Source organism: Oncorhynchus gorbuscha, linkage group LG20 (genome assembly GCF_021184085.1).
Source record: "Oncorhynchus gorbuscha isolate QuinsamMale2020 ecotype Even-year linkage group LG20, OgorEven_v1.0, whole genome shotgun sequence".
NCBI classification, from domain to species: Eukaryota; Metazoa; Chordata; class Actinopteri; order Salmoniformes; family Salmonidae; genus Oncorhynchus; species Oncorhynchus gorbuscha.
Window position 1 is genome coordinate 25,157,492 of NC_060192.1, and position 19,580 is coordinate 25,177,071.

The window sequence follows — 19,580 nt, forward strand, 5'->3', positions numbered from 1 at the left end:
ACCACCGGGCGTGACTCGAATGGATGTCAATTTGATTATATCTGACTGGAACATGCTACCCTTCGCGGTCACACTCAAACCACCTTTGGGGTGGCTGTGACCCTCATGTCAAAGTGAGGAAATTCAATGAAGCGGGGATAAATGGTGGGACATAATTAAGAGTCTCTTGAGGTAGCCAAATACCTCGCCATCTCATTAGTGATGCGCTGGAATGGATGAACCAGAAACGTATGAGATGAAAAGGGACAAACTAAAGGGTATGCAATATAGAAGGATAGTCATTGGACATTCTGAACCTTGTTTGAAGTCAGTAGGTCATTTGACCAAGGAGCTATTGAAATTCAAACATTTGAATAAATAATTTTAAATAGTGCAAGATGTTAGAACCAGTTTTTAGAAGTTTTAGGAGTAATGTGTTAAAGAGCTTTTGAAATTAGAACATTTTGATTTGTCACTATGATGACGGTCCCTAACTGCCTTTGGTGGACGTAAGGAAAACTACAGGCAAATATTTGTCGAATATCCAACCTGAATCTGTCTTTGCCTCAGTAGTCTGAATGTAGAGAGAGAATGAGGCAGGCTGTATATATTTGGTGTGCATGGCAACAATAACCTTCATAATGGTTTCTCTCTCTGTTTTTCTGTTTCTCTGTTTCTCACACACACAAACTGTGTCATATAAAACCTTGTTGAAAATAATGCCGTAATTACGGTTCAATCGAGTACAGGCTCGGTTGGTGGGAAGTTGTTGAAGACAACTTAGTAAAGAGGTTTCCAAAAGGGTTCTAAGGCTGTCCCCATTGGAGAACCCTATTGGGTTCCAGGTAGAACCCTCTGTGGAGCTGTTCTACATAAAGCAGTCTACCTAGAACCAAAAAAAGGGTTCTTCAAAGAGTTATCCTATAGGGACAGAAAAATAATAATTTAAGGTTCTAGAAAGCACCTTTTTTTCTAAGGGTGTATGTTAAATGGCAAGCTTGAGGAATGTGCATTATTTTTGCTGTGCTAATAGTCTATAAGGTAAATAGGCGATTGACATTCCACTAATAGGAAAGAGGAGAAGGTACAAGGTGCTATGCTGATGATGATACGTGTGTATTCATTCCCATTATGCCTGTAGAATAGGAAACAAAAGTGAATTATGTTATGCTTACTGGATTAAGTTAAATTGGCATTCAGACCAACCTCCTTGATTGAACTTTTGTAAACTACATTACAATGGATGGCTCTCATCTGAAAGGAGGCTAAAAGTGTCCAGGAGGACTTTCAGTCAATATACTGCTATTGATCATACACAGGTAATCACATTCCTGCATAGCTGCATTTTGTGTGTGTGTGCACGCATGTGAATGTGTGAGTGCACAACATGGTGGTGGGAGAAGCTGAAGGAGGACAACCTCATTGTAATGGGTGGAATGGAACAGCATCATGTTTGATACAGTTCCATTCCAGTCATTACAATGAGCCCGTCCTCCTATTGGTCCTCCCATCAGCCTCCGCTGGGATGCACGCATGACTGTGTGTGATGATAATTGTGTGTCAAATTATAATTAAAAAATAGCTACAACATATCGGTCTGCTTTAGTGCTTTTTTTTACATCACATACTTTGCCACCACCTGCCGGACAGTTCAAGATTAGCTATTTTCTCTGCTAGCTCTGAGAACGGACCAATAGCATGACAGAAAATCATTGCGTAGACATATCTGGGACATTCATTCAATCACTCGGCTTCGGAAAATTTGGAAGCACACCGACCATCTTTTGTGTTTTATTAAATTAAAACACTGGTAAGCTTCTTGAGAAATGATTAATGACTAGCTTTTTGAAACGCGTGAAGGCTCAATACATTTTTTGAGGAACCTAGCTAAAGTAATTGGCATAACGGATATCAGATACTGGCACAACAGATACTAGCTAGCTAACGTTAGCTAACGTTAAGTTAACTAGTTTGCCCCAATCGTCAGGCTTGAGGCTTATAGTTCTATGTAGCCATATAACTATTAAACATATGTTTATGTTTGGATAATGACAATGAAACTTACACACATATGCTCCCATTTATGATTGAATCACAAATAGATTTATAGATGTAGTTAGCCCAGCTACACAGCTTCCATTTTATTTTTCCTATCATGCGCCCATTGATGATGACGTGTAGCAAGTTCATAAACCACGTTAGGTAGCCAGATGGAAGCCTATGAGATTTGCACTCTGTCTTAACATTAACTCTCATGTGTACCCCAGAAATGAGGCTTTGTCTGCTGTTTGTGATCACTCTGGTGTCCCTGGCTCCGGCAGTTCGCGGGGGCGACAAAAAGAAGCTCCAAATTGGTATCAAGAAAAGAGTTGACAACTGCCCCATCAAGTCACGTAAAGGGGATGTGTTGAACATGCACTACACCGTGAGTAAAAATTGAGATGCTTCTCCATTTAGACACGGAATGAAAAACATGTCCTAAAGCAGTATATATTTTCATTTTAGGCCAAGATGTACTGTTAAGGAGTGTAGGCTAGCATTACTAGCCGACTTCTAAGACCCCATTATATTATATGTAGGGCTGGCTCTGGCTTCCAAAACAGTCAAAAAACAGCCAAATACTTAATTTAAACGTGAATTGATTCTCAATTGTGGTATGGTTCTAGAAACATAAAGCCCTCTACTTTCATATCACATCAAAATAATGGTACAAATGCAAAATATACACTTACTATGCAGTGGCGGTCAGTGCTGTTTAAGATCAGATTTTTTTTTAATAATGCGCATGCTCTTATTTCTATTGGATGACTGTCATTCATATTCATTTCACCCAGTTCAATTTAACAGCGATAGGTTTAGGCTACTACTTGATACTTTGATTTTCCATATACCCATCATGAAGTTGCTACAACCTAGCCTACGAATGCAAGTTTAGGTACATACAGGTCTTAGGTACAATGTAGGTACATACAAGTCTAGAGAGAAATGTCATGTTATGCACTGCAGTTCTAGCTAGCTGTAGCCTATGCTTTTAATACTAGATTAATTCTCTGATCCTTTGATTGGGTGGACAACGTGTGTTTAGTCAATAACTGTTTGTCTGCAGGGAAAGCTGGAGGATGGAACAGAGTTTGACAGCAGCATTCCAAGGAACCAGCCATTCACCTTTACTCTGGGAACCGGACAAGTCATCAAAGGCTGGGACCAGGGCCTGCTCGGGTTGGTGCCTGTTTTTTACGTTCCCCCTGTTGACTACTAGTGTCCTCATGCATTGGGTGACTTGTGAGGACTTACATTTGCAGACCGTGTAAAAACTATAGTGATGTTCTTTTGGATATAAGGTGTAAAAAAACGACAACATTGATTTCTGACCCCTGCATGCAAGGTTCTTAATCCATCAATCCCACTTTCTCTCTTTAGAATGTGTGAGGGAGAGAAGAGGAAACTGGTCATCCCCTCAGAGCTCGGTGAGTTTGCCCACTGATACTTCACATTTCACCGTCCCAATGACATTTACATTACATTTAAGTCATTTAGCAGACGCTCTTATCCAGAGCGACCACTGATACTTCACATTTCACTGTCCCAATGACCACTGATACGTCACATTTCACTGTCCCAATGACCACTGATACTTCACATTTCACTGTCCCAATGACCTTTGATACTTCACATTTCACTGTCCCAATGACCTTTGATACTTCACATTTCACTGTCCCAATGACCTTTGATACTTCACATTTCACCGTCCCAATGACCACTGATACTTCACATTTCACTGTCCCAATGACCTTTGATACTTCACATTTCACTGTCCCAATGACCACTGATACTTCACATTTCACTGTCCCAATGACCACTGATACTTCACATTTCACTGTCCCAATGACCACTGATACTTCACATTTCACTGTCCCAATGACCACTGATACTTCACATTTCACTGTCCCAATGACCACTGATACTTCACATTTCACTGTCCCAATGACCACTGATACTTCACATTTCACTGTCCCAATGACCACTGATACTTCACATTTCACTGTCCCAATGACCACTGATACTTCACATTTCACTGTCCCAATGACCACTGATACTTCACATTTCACTGTCCCAATGACCACTGATACTTCACATTTCACTGTCCCAATGACCACTGATACTTCACATTTCACTGTCCCAATGACCACTGATACTTCACATTTCACTGTCCCAATGACCACTGATACTTCACATTTCACTGTCCCAATGACCACTGATACTTCACATTTCACTGTCCCAATGACCACTGATACTTCACATTTCACTGTCCCAATGACCACTGATACCACTTACACATTTCACTGTCCCAATGACCACTGATACTTCACATTTCACTGTCCCAATGACCACTGATACTTCACATTTCACTGTCCCAATGACCACTGATACTTCACATTTCACTGTCCCAATGACCACTGATACTTCACATTTCACTGTCCCAATGACCTTTGATACTTCACATTTCACTGTCCCAATGACCACTGATACTTCACATTTCACTGTCCCAATGACCACTGATACTTCACATTTCACTGTCCCAATGACCACTGATACTTCACATTTCACTGTCCCAATGACCACTGATACTTCACATTTCACTGTCCCAATGACCACTGATACTTCACATTTCACTGTCCCAATGACCTTTGATACTTCACATTTCACTGTCCCAATGACCACTGATACTTCACATTTCACTGTCCCAATGACCACTGATACTTCACATTTCACTGTCCCAATGACCACTGATACTTCACTGTCCCAATGACCTTTGATACACTGTCCCAATGACCACTGATACTTCACATTTCACTGTCCCAATGACCACTGATACTTCACATTTCACTGTCCCAATGACCACTGATACTTCACATTTCACTGTCCCAATGACCACTGATACTTCACATTTCACTGTCCCAATGACCTTTGATACTTCACATTTCACTGTCCCAATGACCTTTGATACTTCACATTTCACTGTCCCAATGACCTTTGATACTTCACATTTCACTGTCCCAATGACCACTGATACTTCACATTTCACTGTCCCAATGACCACTGATACTTCACATTTCACTGTCCCAATGACCACTGATACTTCACATTTCACTGTCCCAATGACCACTGATACTTCACATTTCACTGTCCCAATGACCACTGATACTTCACATTTCACTGTCCCAATGACCACTGATACTTCACATTTCACTGTCCCAATGACCACTGATACTTCACATTTCACTGTCCCAATGACCACTGATACTTCACATTTCACTGTCCCAATGACCACTGATACTTCACATTTCACTGTCCCAATGACCACTGATACTTCACATTTCACTGTCCCAATGACCACTGATACTTCACATTTCACTGTCCCAATGACCACTGATACTTCACATTTCACTGTCCCAATGACCACTGATACTTCACATTTCACTGTCCCAATGACCACTGATTCACTGTCCCAATGACCTTTCACATTTCACTGTCCCAATGACCTTTGATACTTCACATTTCACTGTCCCAATGACCACTGATACTTCACATTTCACTGTCCCAATGACCACTGATACTTCACATTTCACTGTCCCAATGACCACTGATACTTCACATTTCACTGTCCCAATGACCACTGATACTTCACATTTCACTGTCCCAATGACCACTGATACTTCACATTTCACTGTCCCAATGACCACTGATACTTCACATTTCACTGTCCCAATGACCACTGATACTTCACATTTCACTGTCCCAATGACCACTGATACTTCACATTTCACTGTCCCAATGACCACTGATACTTCACATTTCACTGTCCCAATGACCACTGATACTTCACATTTCACTGTCCCAATGACCACTGATACTTCACATTTCACTGTCCCAATGACCACTGATACTTCACATTTCACTGTCCCAATGACCACTGATACTTCACATTTCACTGTCCCAATGACCACTGATGACTTCACATTTCACTGTCCCAATGACCACTGATACTTCACATTTCACTGTCCCAATGACCACTGATACTTCACATTTCACTGTCCCAATGACCACTGATACTTCACATTTCACTGTCCCAATGACCTTTGATAATTCACATTTCACTGTCCCAATGACCTTTGATACTTCACATTTCACTGTCCCAATGACCTTTGATACTTCACATTTCACTGTCCCAATGACCACTGATACGTCACATTTCACTGTCCCAATGACCACTGATACGTCACATTTCACTGTCCCAATGACCACTGATACTTCACATTTTACTGTCCCAATGACCACTGATACTTCACATTTCACTGTCCCAATGACCACTGATACTTCACATTTCACTGTCCCAATGACCTTTGATACTTCACATTTCACTGTCCCAATGACCTTTGATACTTCACATTTCACTGTCCCAATGACCTTTGATACTTCACATTTCACTGTCCCAATGACCTTTGATACTTCTTCACATTTCACTGTCCCAATGACCACTGATACTTCACATTTCACTGTCCCAATGACCACTGATACTTCACATTTCACTGTCCCAATGACCACTGATACTTCACATTTCACTGTCCCAATGACCTTTGATATTTCACATTTCACTGTCCCAATGACCACTGATACTTCACATTTCACTGTCCCAATGACCACTGATACTTCACATTACACTGTCCCAATGACCTTTGATATACTTCACATTTCACTGTCCCAATGACCACTGATACTTCACATTTCACTGTCCCAATGACCACTACTTCATACTTCACATTTCACTGTCCCAATGACCTTTGATACTTCACATTTCACTGTCCCAATGACCACTGATACTTCACATTTCACTGTCCCAATGACCACTGATACTTCACATTTCACTGTCCCAATGACCACTGATACTTCACATTTCACTGTCCCAATGACCACTGATACTTCACATTTCACTGTCCCAATGACCACTGATACTTCACATTTCACTGTCCCAATGACCATACTTCACATTTCACTGTCCCAATGACCACTCTTCACATTTCACTGTCCCAATGACCACTGATACTTCACATTTCACTGTCCCAATGACCACTGATACTTCACATTTCACTGTCCCAATGACCTTTGATACTTCACATTTCACTGTCCCAATGACCACTGATACTTCACATTTCACTGTCCCAATGACCACTGATACTTCACATTTCACTGTCCCAATGACCACTGATACTTCACATTTCACTGTCCCAATGACCACTGATACTTCACATTTCACTGTCCCAATGACCACTGATACTTCACATTTCACTGTCCCAATGACCACTGATACTTCACATTTCACTGTCCCAATGACCACTGATACTTCACATTTCACTGTCCCAATGACCACTGATACTTCACATTTCACTGTCCCAATGACCACTGATACTTCACATTTCACTGTCCCAATGACCACTGATACTTCACATTTCACTGTCCCAATGACCACTGATACTTCACATTTCACTGTCCCAATGACCACTGATACTTCACATTTCACTGTCCCAATGACCACTGATACTTCACATTTCACTGTCCCAATGACCACTGATACTTCACATTTCACTGTCCCAATGACCACTGATACTTCACATTTCACTGTCCCAATGACCACTGATACTTCACATTTCACTGTCCCAATGACCTTTGATACTTCACATTTCACTGTCCCAATGACCTTTGATACTTCATTTCACTGTCCCAATGACCACTTTCACACTGTCCCAATGACCTTTGATACTTCACATTTCACTGTCCCAATGACCACTGATACTTCACATTTCACTGTCCCAATGACCACTGATACTTCACATTTCACTGTCCCAATGACCACTGATACTTCACATTTCACTGTCCCAATGACCACTGATACTTCACATTTCACTGTCCCAATGACCACTGATACTTCACATTTCACTGTCCCAATGACCTTTGATACTTCACATTTCACTGTCCCAATGACCTTTGATACTTCACATTTCACTGTCCCAATGACCTTTGATACTTCACATTTCACTGTCCCAATGACCTTTGATACTTCACATTTCACTGTCCCAATGACCACTGATACTTCACATTTCACTGTCCCAATGACCACTGATACTTCACATTTCACTGTCCCAATGACCTTTGATATTTCACATTTCACTGTCCCAATGACCACTGATACTTCACATTTCACTGTCCCAATGACCACTGATACTTCACATTACACTGTCCCAATGACCTTTGATACTTCACATTTCACTGTCCCAATGACCTTTGATACTTCACATTTCACTGTCCCAATGACCTTTGATACTTCACATTTCACTGTCCCAATGACCACTGATACTTCACATTTCACTGTCCCAATGACCACTGATACTTCACATTTCACTGTCCCAATGACCACTGATACTTCACATTTCACTGTCCCAATGACCACTGATACTTCACAGGCTTCACCACATTACTGCTGACTGAATCTAGGTCATTTTTTATTTTATTGAACCTGCTTAGAGTTATATTAGCCCATCCATTATTACGCCAGATAAAAGTCTTGCCTTGTAGTCCATTTTCCTACACTCCCACTGTTCTGATCTCTCCATTCACATTACTTCTTCTGTAGGATACGGAGACAGAGGAGCACCTCCTAAGATTCCAGGTAATTTGGATATTTCTCTAGATCTAACACTGGCTTGCTCTTCAAGTCAGTCTGAGGTAACCATGGCTTTATTGTGAATAGCTTTCCACCATATTAGTTTGTAACTACCCTGTGTCTCCAACAGGTGGTGCCACTCTCATTTTTGAAGTGGAACTACTCGGCATCGAGAGGAGGTCTGACTTATAGTGAAGATTAACTTAAAACAAAATAAGATGCCTGTTAGTGCTGTTTTTAAGTCACTGTGGCTGCCCTACCATAACTTCTTCCTTAACTCCTACTTACCCAAGACAACGCACAGGGGGACTGTTTCTCTTTAGCATTAGTCGTTGCACTGAAATACTGTATAGTGCTAAAAGCTGTTGAAGATCCTACATAATATAGATACTATTCAACTACAGCTAACATCATATGTAACTGGTACTCCCTGGTGAATTTGAACTCCAATATGCCTTACACATTATACATTTTTGCAAGCAAATAATAATGTTTAGTTCCGCATTCAAAATTGCCCCTTCCATCATTCCAGTGTTATGTTTTTCTACATGTGAGACCAACTAGCTCTTTGACTTAAATGAATTGTCATTTTTGAGTATTTTACTAGCCTGATAAGTGGGTACGTATCATGCTGAGGGAACTAGTCGAACAACATACATGCACTATGGTAGCACAAGATAAGCGATAGTGCACTGTTCAATGGGTTTTTAGGCTCTATTGAATGGAGTATTTGTCAATGAATTTTAGTTTTGGAATTCCAGTTTCACTTCATTGGTAAATAAGACGACCAATGTTCATGTTTCAGTTTGTTTAAATCGATTAAAGATATTTGGATTTTCGAAGTGTGACTGCTTGTGTTTTTTTCCTGCAAGATATTTAGCTACAGTACATTACAATAACATCGTAAGTGCACGCAAGTCAGAGTAGGTAAAACACGTATTGAATTTTAATAAAAATGTAACAAATTGTTAAACAGCACCATTAAGTATTGCTACATTACGTCACTACAGTTTTGCAATCACATCTTAAACACACACACCACAGATTATGCAGTCGCCTACTGTACCTCCAGCACTCTAAATGAACGCAGTAACCCAGTTCATGATTTGATTCAGTCTTCAACGTGATGCAGGTTCTAGGAGATGCACTGCGAATCTGGTAGTTAAAAGCCTGCCCAACATAACATCTCAATGGGGTCCAAAAGATTAAGGAATTATAGTAATGAGGTGTACACATGCGGGCGCAGCGAAATGCAGGACCAATTGTCATACTTTTCAAAGACATTGCTTAATCCACTATAGTCGATACAATCATTGCTGTAGTCTTCTAAGGCCGAAGTCCTTTTCGCAGTGCTTACTGTATGGTTAATGACTAAGTGTTTTCGGTTTGAGAAACAAGTAGAAAGGCCTTCGCTTTATTTTTTTATCTACTTGGGTCAGGTCTGAGAAACAGACCCACCCCGTCACTCTCAGGCACCAGGGTGGAGGATATGGAGGGGAAACCAGTTGAACCATATGTTATAGTAGGACTCAAAAGCATTCACTGTAGTGAAAGTTCATGTCATGGATTTAAATGGGCTCTAACCCTAATTTGCAAATGTTTTCCTGTGTTTTATAGAGTCAATCATGCATTATTCCCAAAATGTGTATTTAACAAAAAATGTGCGCAATGAAAACGCGTAGGCTACTGATGTTATTACAGTGGCATGCTGGTGTTTGTCTTTGATAACTGTCCACACTTGCTCATGTCAAAGGTGTAACATAAAGCATAATGTTCACTCCCAGTAGTCCAGTGTGAAATGTTGAAAAGCCCTTCATGCTTCCCTTTCAAAAAATATATTAGACAGGTGATGACAGTGCTCTGCTTGAAATCAGTACACAGACTTAACTACCGTTTCCCCAAATAAACCATTCTCGAGTAACACTTTGCTTCTCTATAAATCCTAGTTAAAATGGCATCGTAAAAATGACATGGCTCCAACTATTACCAACCAAGGATAGTTCACTATTTCTAGCTGTTACTATACATACAGTGATGTTGACTAATCAACTAACCAAAGAGTTACATTTGTTAGACTGCATAAAGTTGCATCTGTCATGACTCACTGAGGTTTATGTACTTGTCATGCTTTGTTGGTGACTTCTAGCTCAAGTTAAATGTTGTCATGTTCTTCCTCCATGTCATCAGTTTATCAATGCTGTACTATATTCTGATATTTGAACACTCATCACTTACTACTGTATATGTATAACATGATTATAAATCCACAAATAGTTTTAACAAAGACAGAGACATAGTAATCCCTGCTGCAGAGATTTGATTGGTCGATCTTCTTCCCTCTACCAATCCTGCTGATTGAAGGATTCTAGGTGCTGAGGGTGTCTAGCTGGGTGTCCCTGTGTAGAACTGAGTTGTAATCAGTTGGGGTTGTTCTGAGGCTAAGGAGAAGATTTCTCATTCTTTTTGGGCGGAGTGCTGAGTTTCTGCAGACCTTTAACCTTCTCTAGGAGAGCCGTGACAAAGTCCTGCAGTAAATGAACAATGGAGGGTGATGTGAGACTGAACAACTGTTATCATACATGTTACTGTATTACTCATTTATTTGAGAAACTCAGTCAAAACAATGGATGGGAAGTTGGTTCCAGACAGTTATTTTCAGTTGATCAGTCACTCTAATGCTGGGTTTTATAGCTTAACAGAAGCAGAATAATAACAGAAGCAGATAATAATCTTATTCTAATTTTGAACTTACATCTGTAGGTTTGTAACAGTCAACCAGCAAACCCTGCGAAACAGTACGAAGTGAAAGAGGAAATTAACTCCATTAGAAGAGCCGAGTCCTAACTTGAAATCAACATGGGTAACTGTAAACGCATGTAATGATATGGGAGATTTCCCATCAAATTTTGAGATTGACCTAAAGTAAGGATTCAGCCCTCGATACAAATGAACAATAATGGATTTGTATTCCATATAGAATAGGGTTTAGCGGTCACCTTGACCCTGGATGCCCGGTCTCCATCAGTGGGCATATCCAACAGCTCATCCACATCAATCTCCAACTCTGGAATCTCCTCCTCCTGAGAGAGGCAAAGGCAGTGAGAGAGACAGTGATGGTGATAGACAAAGACATACACACAGAAAATATAGAGAAAACAGCAGAGAGGGGAGAGTAGAAAAAACTGTCATGAATATATCAGACAGCCTAAGGATCAAACCAAATATTTTTGCACAGCAGTCTCACCTCTGAACATCCTCCATAGGTCCCCAATGTCCCTAGCTTCCTCCCTCTGCTTCTCAACACAACAGGATGGGCTGAACCCCCTATGTGGTGTGTACTGATAACAATACACACAGACTTCCTGACTGCTGTCTACTCAATTGAACATGACTGTTTAGAAGTAGACATCCCTATAGAAATACTACATTACAATACAATCTCCAGTTAGTACAATGTATTGCTGTTTACATGCCTATAATCTACAGCCCAAGGACCTAGTCAGGAGGTCAAATAGTAGTTACAAGAGCCCACACTCATATAACATAGGCCGATCAGAAAACACTCAGCATCTCCTCTGACCCTGGCACAACCCTGAGTACCAGAGTTGCCTAAATCAAAACACTGATAAATCACATTCATATCTCCCACTGTATGTCACCCTCTGCTCCAGCCAAGGTAATTATTAGTTCAATTAGCCCTTTACTAGTCCAGTTGGTCTCTCTGAGGACCATGTGACATAGGTAATGGTCAATGTCGTTACAGTCCAATAATGCGTAATGTGCCGGCGCTGCATGTTACATCTCAACCTATAATGTTAACCATGTTGTTCCCAACTTATCTGATGCATAGGTGCTGCTGCAACACCTTTATGTGAATAGTTCATGTGTTATTGTGTGTCAAAACACCTGATCAATTCAGTTTTCAAAGTTCCTAACTCTGGTTCTCTAGTACCCCTGACAAGCACATCTGATTAAACTAGTCAACTATTCATCAGGCACTCAATGAGCTGAATCAGGCATGTTTGTCCAGGGCTACAACATAAATGTGTACTGTCAGGGGTACTCGAGGACTGGAGCCAATGGACTCTAGACATGACTACGGGGTGCTGTAAAAATATGTTGTTTACAGGGGTCATTCATGAAGATGATCACCTCATAGTTGTTCATGCAGAATACATCACACACATGTCATGCTGTGCACTGTCATGCAGTATGTGCCAACGCATTTCCATGGAGCAGAGAGTGTGGGGTGGGATATCTATCCATAGTCAATGATATTTCCTTTGTTAAAGACAATCAGGCATTGCCATTATGTTACATTTGAAGTGGTCATCACATGCTAATCCAACAGAGTAGGCAGGCTGTACTGTAATTGCTTTGCAGGTGCAGTGGCCATAGAACTCAGTGCCAACCGGCCTATCCTCCTACTTATCAATACATTATGCACCCATTTTATTGAAACAGCACATTCGTTCCCTCGCTACCTGAGCAGACACCTAATTTATTCAAATGTTTAGTACAGTATTACAATTATGTGGCCACGCCCTACATTGTGTCTGTAGTTCCCACTCATATTTGTTTATATTATTGTAGCCCCTAGGTTTTAATATTACTGCAATCCTTTAGCCTACATCAATCCCAATCAAGGTAGAGATCATTGAAAACAAAAAAACGAATGGGGAATTATTTTACTGTAAACAAATAATAGATTGTGTCATTGCCTACCTCACAGTCGTATAAATCCGTTAACTGCTCAATTATCCACTCCTCTAAATTGAGTCGCTTCCTCAGCTCTTTTCTATCGTATTTCACGGTTACCCGGCCTTGCTTCTGGACGACTTCTGAATCCTCGGTACCGGGAGGCGTTTGGAAATAAACCCGCGCTTGAGCGGTTGAATCCTGGCTTGTTAACGTCGCCATTGTCCTATGCCCGTCTAGATAAGACCGGTTCGAAATTAGATGCGGTTATTCGACGTGTATTTCCTATCAGCAGTTTAAATACTGGGTATGCAATACGCTATTGTTCTCTCTGACCGAAGTTGCATTGTATTTTCCAAAATAACTGAGCTACTCATTAAAATAATTTAGGCTAGAATAGTCACGCAAATACTTCAAACAGATTAAATGATCGATTACAGGCAGGTCAAAAAAATAAGTGAGCATACAGAACATTCACCTCCTTCAGCTGTAGACCTACAGTCCTATACTGGTATAGGCAAAATTGTTGCACAGTCCAAATCCGGTATTAGGCCCTGTCACTTGGTACATTCTAACACATCGTTATTTACCAAGTTAAATATAATATGCATTTAATTGTACCTGTAGCCGAAACAAATCTTATAGGTAAATCACATGGAAATAACTCTTACGTAATGCATCATTGTAGACTCCCAATCGCCATATTTCTATTTTGGACTATCCCAAGTACCAAATGTCATGGATTATGAATCATGCACCTTTACTTCAGCTTTTTATCGATAGGCCACGCCATTGTGACCTATATTGCATTCGGAAAGTATTCAGACCCCTTTTTTCACATGTTATGTTACAGCCTTATTCTAAAATTGATTACATCGTTTTTTTTCTTTCATCAATCTACACACAATACACCATAATGACAAAGCAAAAATAGGTTTTTAGAAAGCTTGGCAAATGTATAAAAACAAGAAACCTGAAATATCACATTTACCTAAGTATTCAGACCCTTTACTCAGTACTTTGTTGAAGCACCCTTGGCAGCAATTACAGCCTAGGCTACAAGCTTGGCACCTGTATTTGGGGGGTTCAAATCAAATCAAATCAAATCAAATCAAAATTTTATTTGTCACATACACATGGTTAGCAGATGTTAAATGCGAGTGTAGCGAAATGCTTGTGCTTCTAGTTCCGACAATGCAGTGATAACCGACAAGTAATCTAACTAACAATTCCAAAACTACTGTCTTATACACAGTGTAAGGGGATAAGGAACATGTACATAAGGATATATGAATGAGTGATGGTACAGAGCAGCATACAGTAGATGGTATCGAGTACAGTATATACATATGAGATGAGTGTGTAGACAAAGTAAACAAAGTGGCATAGTTAAAGTGGCTAGTGATACATGTGTTACATAAGGATGCAGTCGATGATGTAGAGTACAGTATATACATATGCATATGAGATGAATAATGTAGGGTAAGTAACATTATATAAGGTAGCATTGTTTAAAGTGGCTAGTGATATATTTACATCATTTCCCATCAATTCCCATTATTAAAATGGCTGGAGTTGGGTCAGTGTCAATGACAGTGTGTTGGCAGCAGCCACTCAATGTTAGTGGTGGCTGTTTAACAGTCTGATGGCCTTGAGATAGAAGCTGTTTTTCAGTCTCTCGGTCCCAGCTTTGATGCACCTGTACTGACCTCGCCTTCTGGATGATAGCGGGGTGAACAGGCAGTGGTTCGGGTGGTTGATGTCCTTGATGATATTTATGGCCTTCCTGTAACAACGGGTGGTGTAGGTGTCCTGGAGGGCAGGTAGTTTGCCCCCAGTGATGCGTTGTGCAGTCCTCACTACCCTCTGGAGAGCCTTACGGTTGAGGGCGGAGCAGTTGCCGTACCAGGCGGTGATACAGCCCGCCAGGATGCTCTCGATTGTGCATCTGTAGAAGTTTGTGAGTGCTTTTGGTGACAAGCCAAATTTCTTCAGCCTCCTGAGGTTGAATAGGCGCTGCTGCGCCTTCTTCACGACGCTGTCAGTGTGAGTGGACCAATTCAGTTTGTCTGTGATGTGTATGCCGAGGAACTTAAAACTTTCTCCCATTCTTCTCTGCAGATCCTCTGAAGCTCTGTCAGGTTGGATGGGGAGAGTTGCTGTACAGCTATTTCCAGGTCTCTCCAGAGATGTTAGATCGGGTTCAAGTCCGGGCTCTGGCTGGGCCACTCAAGGACATTCAGAGACTTGTCCCGAAGCCACTCCTGCTTTGTCTTGGCTCTGTACTTAGGACTGTTGACCTGTTGGAAGGTGATCTTTCGCCCCAGTCTGAGGTCCTGATTGCTCTTGAGCAGGTTTTCATCAAGGATCCTGACTAGTCTACTAGTACCTGCCACTGAAAACATCTCCACAGCATGATGCTGCCACCACAATGCTTCCCTGTAGGGATGCTGCCACCACAATGCTTCCCCGTAGGGATGCTGCCACCACAATGCTTCACCTAAGGGATGGTGCCAAGGTTTCCTTCAGATGTGGGGCGCTTGGCATTCAGGACAAAGAGTTCAATCTTGGTTTCATCAGACCAGATCATCTTGTTTCTCAGGGTCTGAGATCCTTTAGGTGCCTTTTGGCAGACTCCAAGTGGGCTGTTATGTGCCTTTTACTGAGGAGTGGCTTCCGTCTGGCCACTCTAACATAAAGGCCTGATTGGTGGAGTGCTGCAGAGATGGTTGTCCTTCTGGAAGGTTCTCCCATCTCCACGGAGGAACTCTAGAACTCTGTCAGAGTGACCATCGGGTTCTTGGTCACCTCCCTGACCAAGGCCCTTCTACCCCCGATTGCGCAGTTTGGGTGGGAGGCCAGCTCTAGGAAGAGTCTTGATGGTTCCAAACTTCTTTGGAAGAACGATGGAGGCCACTGTGTTCTTGCGACCTTCAATTAATATTTTTTTTGGTACCCTTCCCCAGATCTGTGCCTTGACACAGTCCTTTCCTTCGACCTCATGGCTTGGTTTTTACTTTGACATTCAATGTCAACTGTGGGACCTTATATACAGTAGATAGGCGTGTGCCTTTCCAAATCATGGCCAATCAATTGAATTTACCACAGGTGGACTTCAATCAAGTTGTAGAAACATCTGAGTTGTCAACTAATGTGAATTCAACATGAAATCAACCAAACATTTCAACCTGTCATTGGATTTAGGGGTGGATCGAAATGCACATAATGGTTACCTGAAGGGAATTGGGGAAGGGTCATGCTTTTTCAATTTCAGTCAAGGGGAGGGTTTAGTATTTTTTTGTATCTAGTCCAGGGGAGGGTCATGTAATTTGTAATTGATGAAATTTCAATATTTGTCAATGTTTTTGAATGAGTTGCTTATTAGGCTGTATCAATGTGTGCCCAGTTCCGCCCCTCATCTCTGATTCTCAGCTGGGGCTATATCAATCAAGTGTGCCTATAGGCTATTTAGTGTGGTCTCAATCAAATTATCCATAGCCTATATGCTATGAAGTGCATGCTCAGAGAAGCACAGAGCAAAGTTATATTTCTAAGATAGCTGCAGGGATGGTGTAAATATATCTAGGCTGCATTGCACACTGCAAGGGATATTCCAACCCTGAGCCCTGGCCTGCTCTGCTCTTGCCGATCAAAAATGTTTTTGTGTACTGCCTAACCAATGGTTGTACTGTGTAGGCCGAAGGTGTCAGTTCAGGAGGAAAGTCAAAGGCTTCTTCCAAAATGTATTTATTTGGCATAGTCCAAAAAATCTTGCCTGTGGACTGACCTTTAGCGACCTATGTTCTGTTCAGTTTGAAAAGGAGAGCGCAAAGATGAGGAGGACCGGAGGTCAACTTTGATATCTTGCTTCTACTATAATTGATTTGATAAAAAATAATCAGTTTCTTGCCCAGGATGTAGGCCTATTTATCAAAGTTATTTATCTCACAATAAGCCAGATTCAAGTAACTTACATTGTGGTGCTGAAACTTGAAGAAGCAACCGTGGAACAATTCATCGGAAATGGACAGCTCATGGTGCTGAAATTAAACAAATTCAAGTAGGCATTATTTAATTTAAAATGTCTTAATTTTAAATAGACTTTACTGATAACAAGAGGGCTTTGTGTTGGAGCGTATTTCTTCCTATTTAAGAAATAAGAGGTAGGCCTACCTGTTTGATGGAAGAAATTAGGCTGCTGCTATATCCATACATTTGTCAGTCAATTCCTCCACTCTTTAAATAGCCTGTCATTGAAGGGCTGTTAAGTTAAAACCAAGACTTGTATTGAGAGGGTATAAGAGGGTATGCCATATGTCTACTTTTTATTAAAGAAAATGGCAAATAGCACAGGCCTACCCCTGGTTAGCTTAAGATTTTGAAGAAAGTAAACGTATCAGATTATGTAAAGTGATCTATAACAGTGCTTTGGTCCACAATGCTTTATGCTAGAAATGAACTGTAAAATACCTGGAGAATACGTGGATTTATTTCGATGCATATTAGGATATCATTGTTTTGTTTCAGAGGCTGAGCTACATACCACCTTCTATAGCCGAGGAGACAAAAAATGTACTTTGCCTGGGAAGTAATCTAATTCTGTCACTATCAATTGATTAAGATGTTCACTTTCTGTGCAATATAAGAGGTTTTAATTAACACAGACAGCTTCTAGGGAAACTCTTAAGACATTCTCTCGTTGGGTTAAACCATGGAGGAAGAGTAGCCAGCAGTTAACCTTCCATTTTTCTGTGTCATACTCTGTCTGGAGTGGAAAGGTAGGCCTAACTTTTGAAAGGACCATGCCCAGATTCCTAATGATGTCTCAGATTTATTTATTTGCAATCAGGGACAGTTTCGTTGCAAACAAAACACACTGATTTGAAAAAAAATACTAAATTCCCTTTACATTGATTACTTTTTGCAAATCCAATCAGTTTTCCACGTTGATTCAATGTCATCACGTGTACTTTTTTTGGTTGAAATTATGTGGAAACAACATTGATTCAACTTGTTTTTTTCCCAGTGGATATTAACACAATTGTAATGTGAAATCAACGCTATGAAGAAAGCAAGATAAGTGAGAAAGGTCATTGTGAAAAAGGTAGGCCTTACCACCAGAGGTCAGACAGCAACCATTATTCCTATCTACAGTACCTGGGAAGCAATGCCTCATCCTTACCATTGTTGACAGTGTTGTCATTCCACCACTGGAGGGCCAGAACAGTGGCATTAATGATACTGTATCTATGAACACAGAGGCCATGGGGATAAGGCTGGCTGATATTGAAAGATTATTAAGACTCAGATTAAATGGAAGTGGTGAGGGAAGCAGGGGTGAAGATGAACTGAAGCAGGGGATTTGGTCATGCTTGGAGCTTGGTGAAGGGCAACTGTAATGTTTGATAAGCTGAAAACACTTCTCTGGAAATGTGGTTCCAAGCCACGTCCTCTATCATCATAACATATCAATATGACATGGTCCCAACGGTTACTGAGATACAGTCTAGCCAAGAAACACCTACTTTGTTGAGCCTTCAGATGGCATCTTTTCTTTCCAGCCGGGCTGATGGTTGACAGTGGAGCCAGTGGAGTATCCCAGCTGTACAATATCCTGGCTGAGAATGTGCCTGAGCAGGACCTGCAAATTCGATCTGTGTATTGCAGCCTGGGGGGATTTCAGAGTTTGTGTACCTCCTCCCTTCATCCCTAATGCAGCATGTCATTGGCTCTGTGGCCATGTGTATCAGTGATCAAGATTAGAGCAGTATGGTCCTCCATGGCACAGTTTCCTCCTCCCTCCTCATTCTCTGTGAATGCTCTTTGTCAAGTGAAGATTGCACTGTCCTACAAAAATCCAATAAAAAATACATGAGGATTTCACAGGAGTGGCTCGGTTGTTTAAAAGTTAATCAGCAAAATGTAGCAAAGCGTAAAAGCTCTTCCTTAAGTGTGTGGAGGGGTTGAGGGTCAAATCTACCATAACAGAAAGCCTTTTAGCTTTAATATTTTCAAGTTAAGAAAAATACACACAAACATGAACTTTCTAAGCAGAATATCAATTCCATTTTCAATGATCTGACAGGTGTGAAAAGCTGTGGTGTCTTACTGTTCAAGGGTTATGCTGGTACTGATGTGATTATCATTAAGTGTGTGGAACTCTAGCAGGGCATTTTCACTTGAT

The 19,580-nt window shown here is 41.0% G+C and overlaps 2 protein-coding genes across 2 annotated transcripts; one reads left to right on the forward strand and one right to left on the reverse strand.

Moving 5' to 3' along the window:
- Nucleotides 1–1,639: 1,639 nt before the first annotated feature.
- On the forward strand, nt 1,640–9,540 carry LOC124007183 (peptidyl-prolyl cis-trans isomerase FKBP2-like). Its single transcript, XM_046317568.1, has 6 exons — nt 1,640–1,789; nt 2,247–2,404; nt 3,086–3,198; nt 3,400–3,446; nt 8,669–8,704; nt 8,829–9,540. Exons 2-6 carry the CDS (start codon nt 2,249–2,251, stop codon nt 8,888–8,890), a joined length of 414 nt encoding a protein of 137 aa, XP_046173524.1. The 5' UTR covers nt 1,640–1,789; nt 2,247–2,248; the 3' UTR covers nt 8,891–9,540.
- An 82-nt stretch (nt 9,541–9,622) lies between these two features.
- LOC124007059 (protein phosphatase 1 regulatory subunit 14B-like) lies at nt 9,623–13,918 on the reverse strand. Its single transcript, XM_046317336.1, has 4 exons — nt 13,424–13,918; nt 11,695–11,778; nt 11,451–11,483; nt 9,623–11,223 (listed from the first exon to the last, which is right to left on the reverse strand). Exons 1-4 carry the CDS (start codon nt 13,616–13,618, stop codon nt 11,137–11,139), a joined length of 399 nt encoding a protein of 132 aa, XP_046173292.1. The 5' UTR covers nt 13,619–13,918; the 3' UTR covers nt 9,623–11,136.
- Between the last annotated feature and the right edge of the window lie 5,662 nt (nt 13,919–19,580).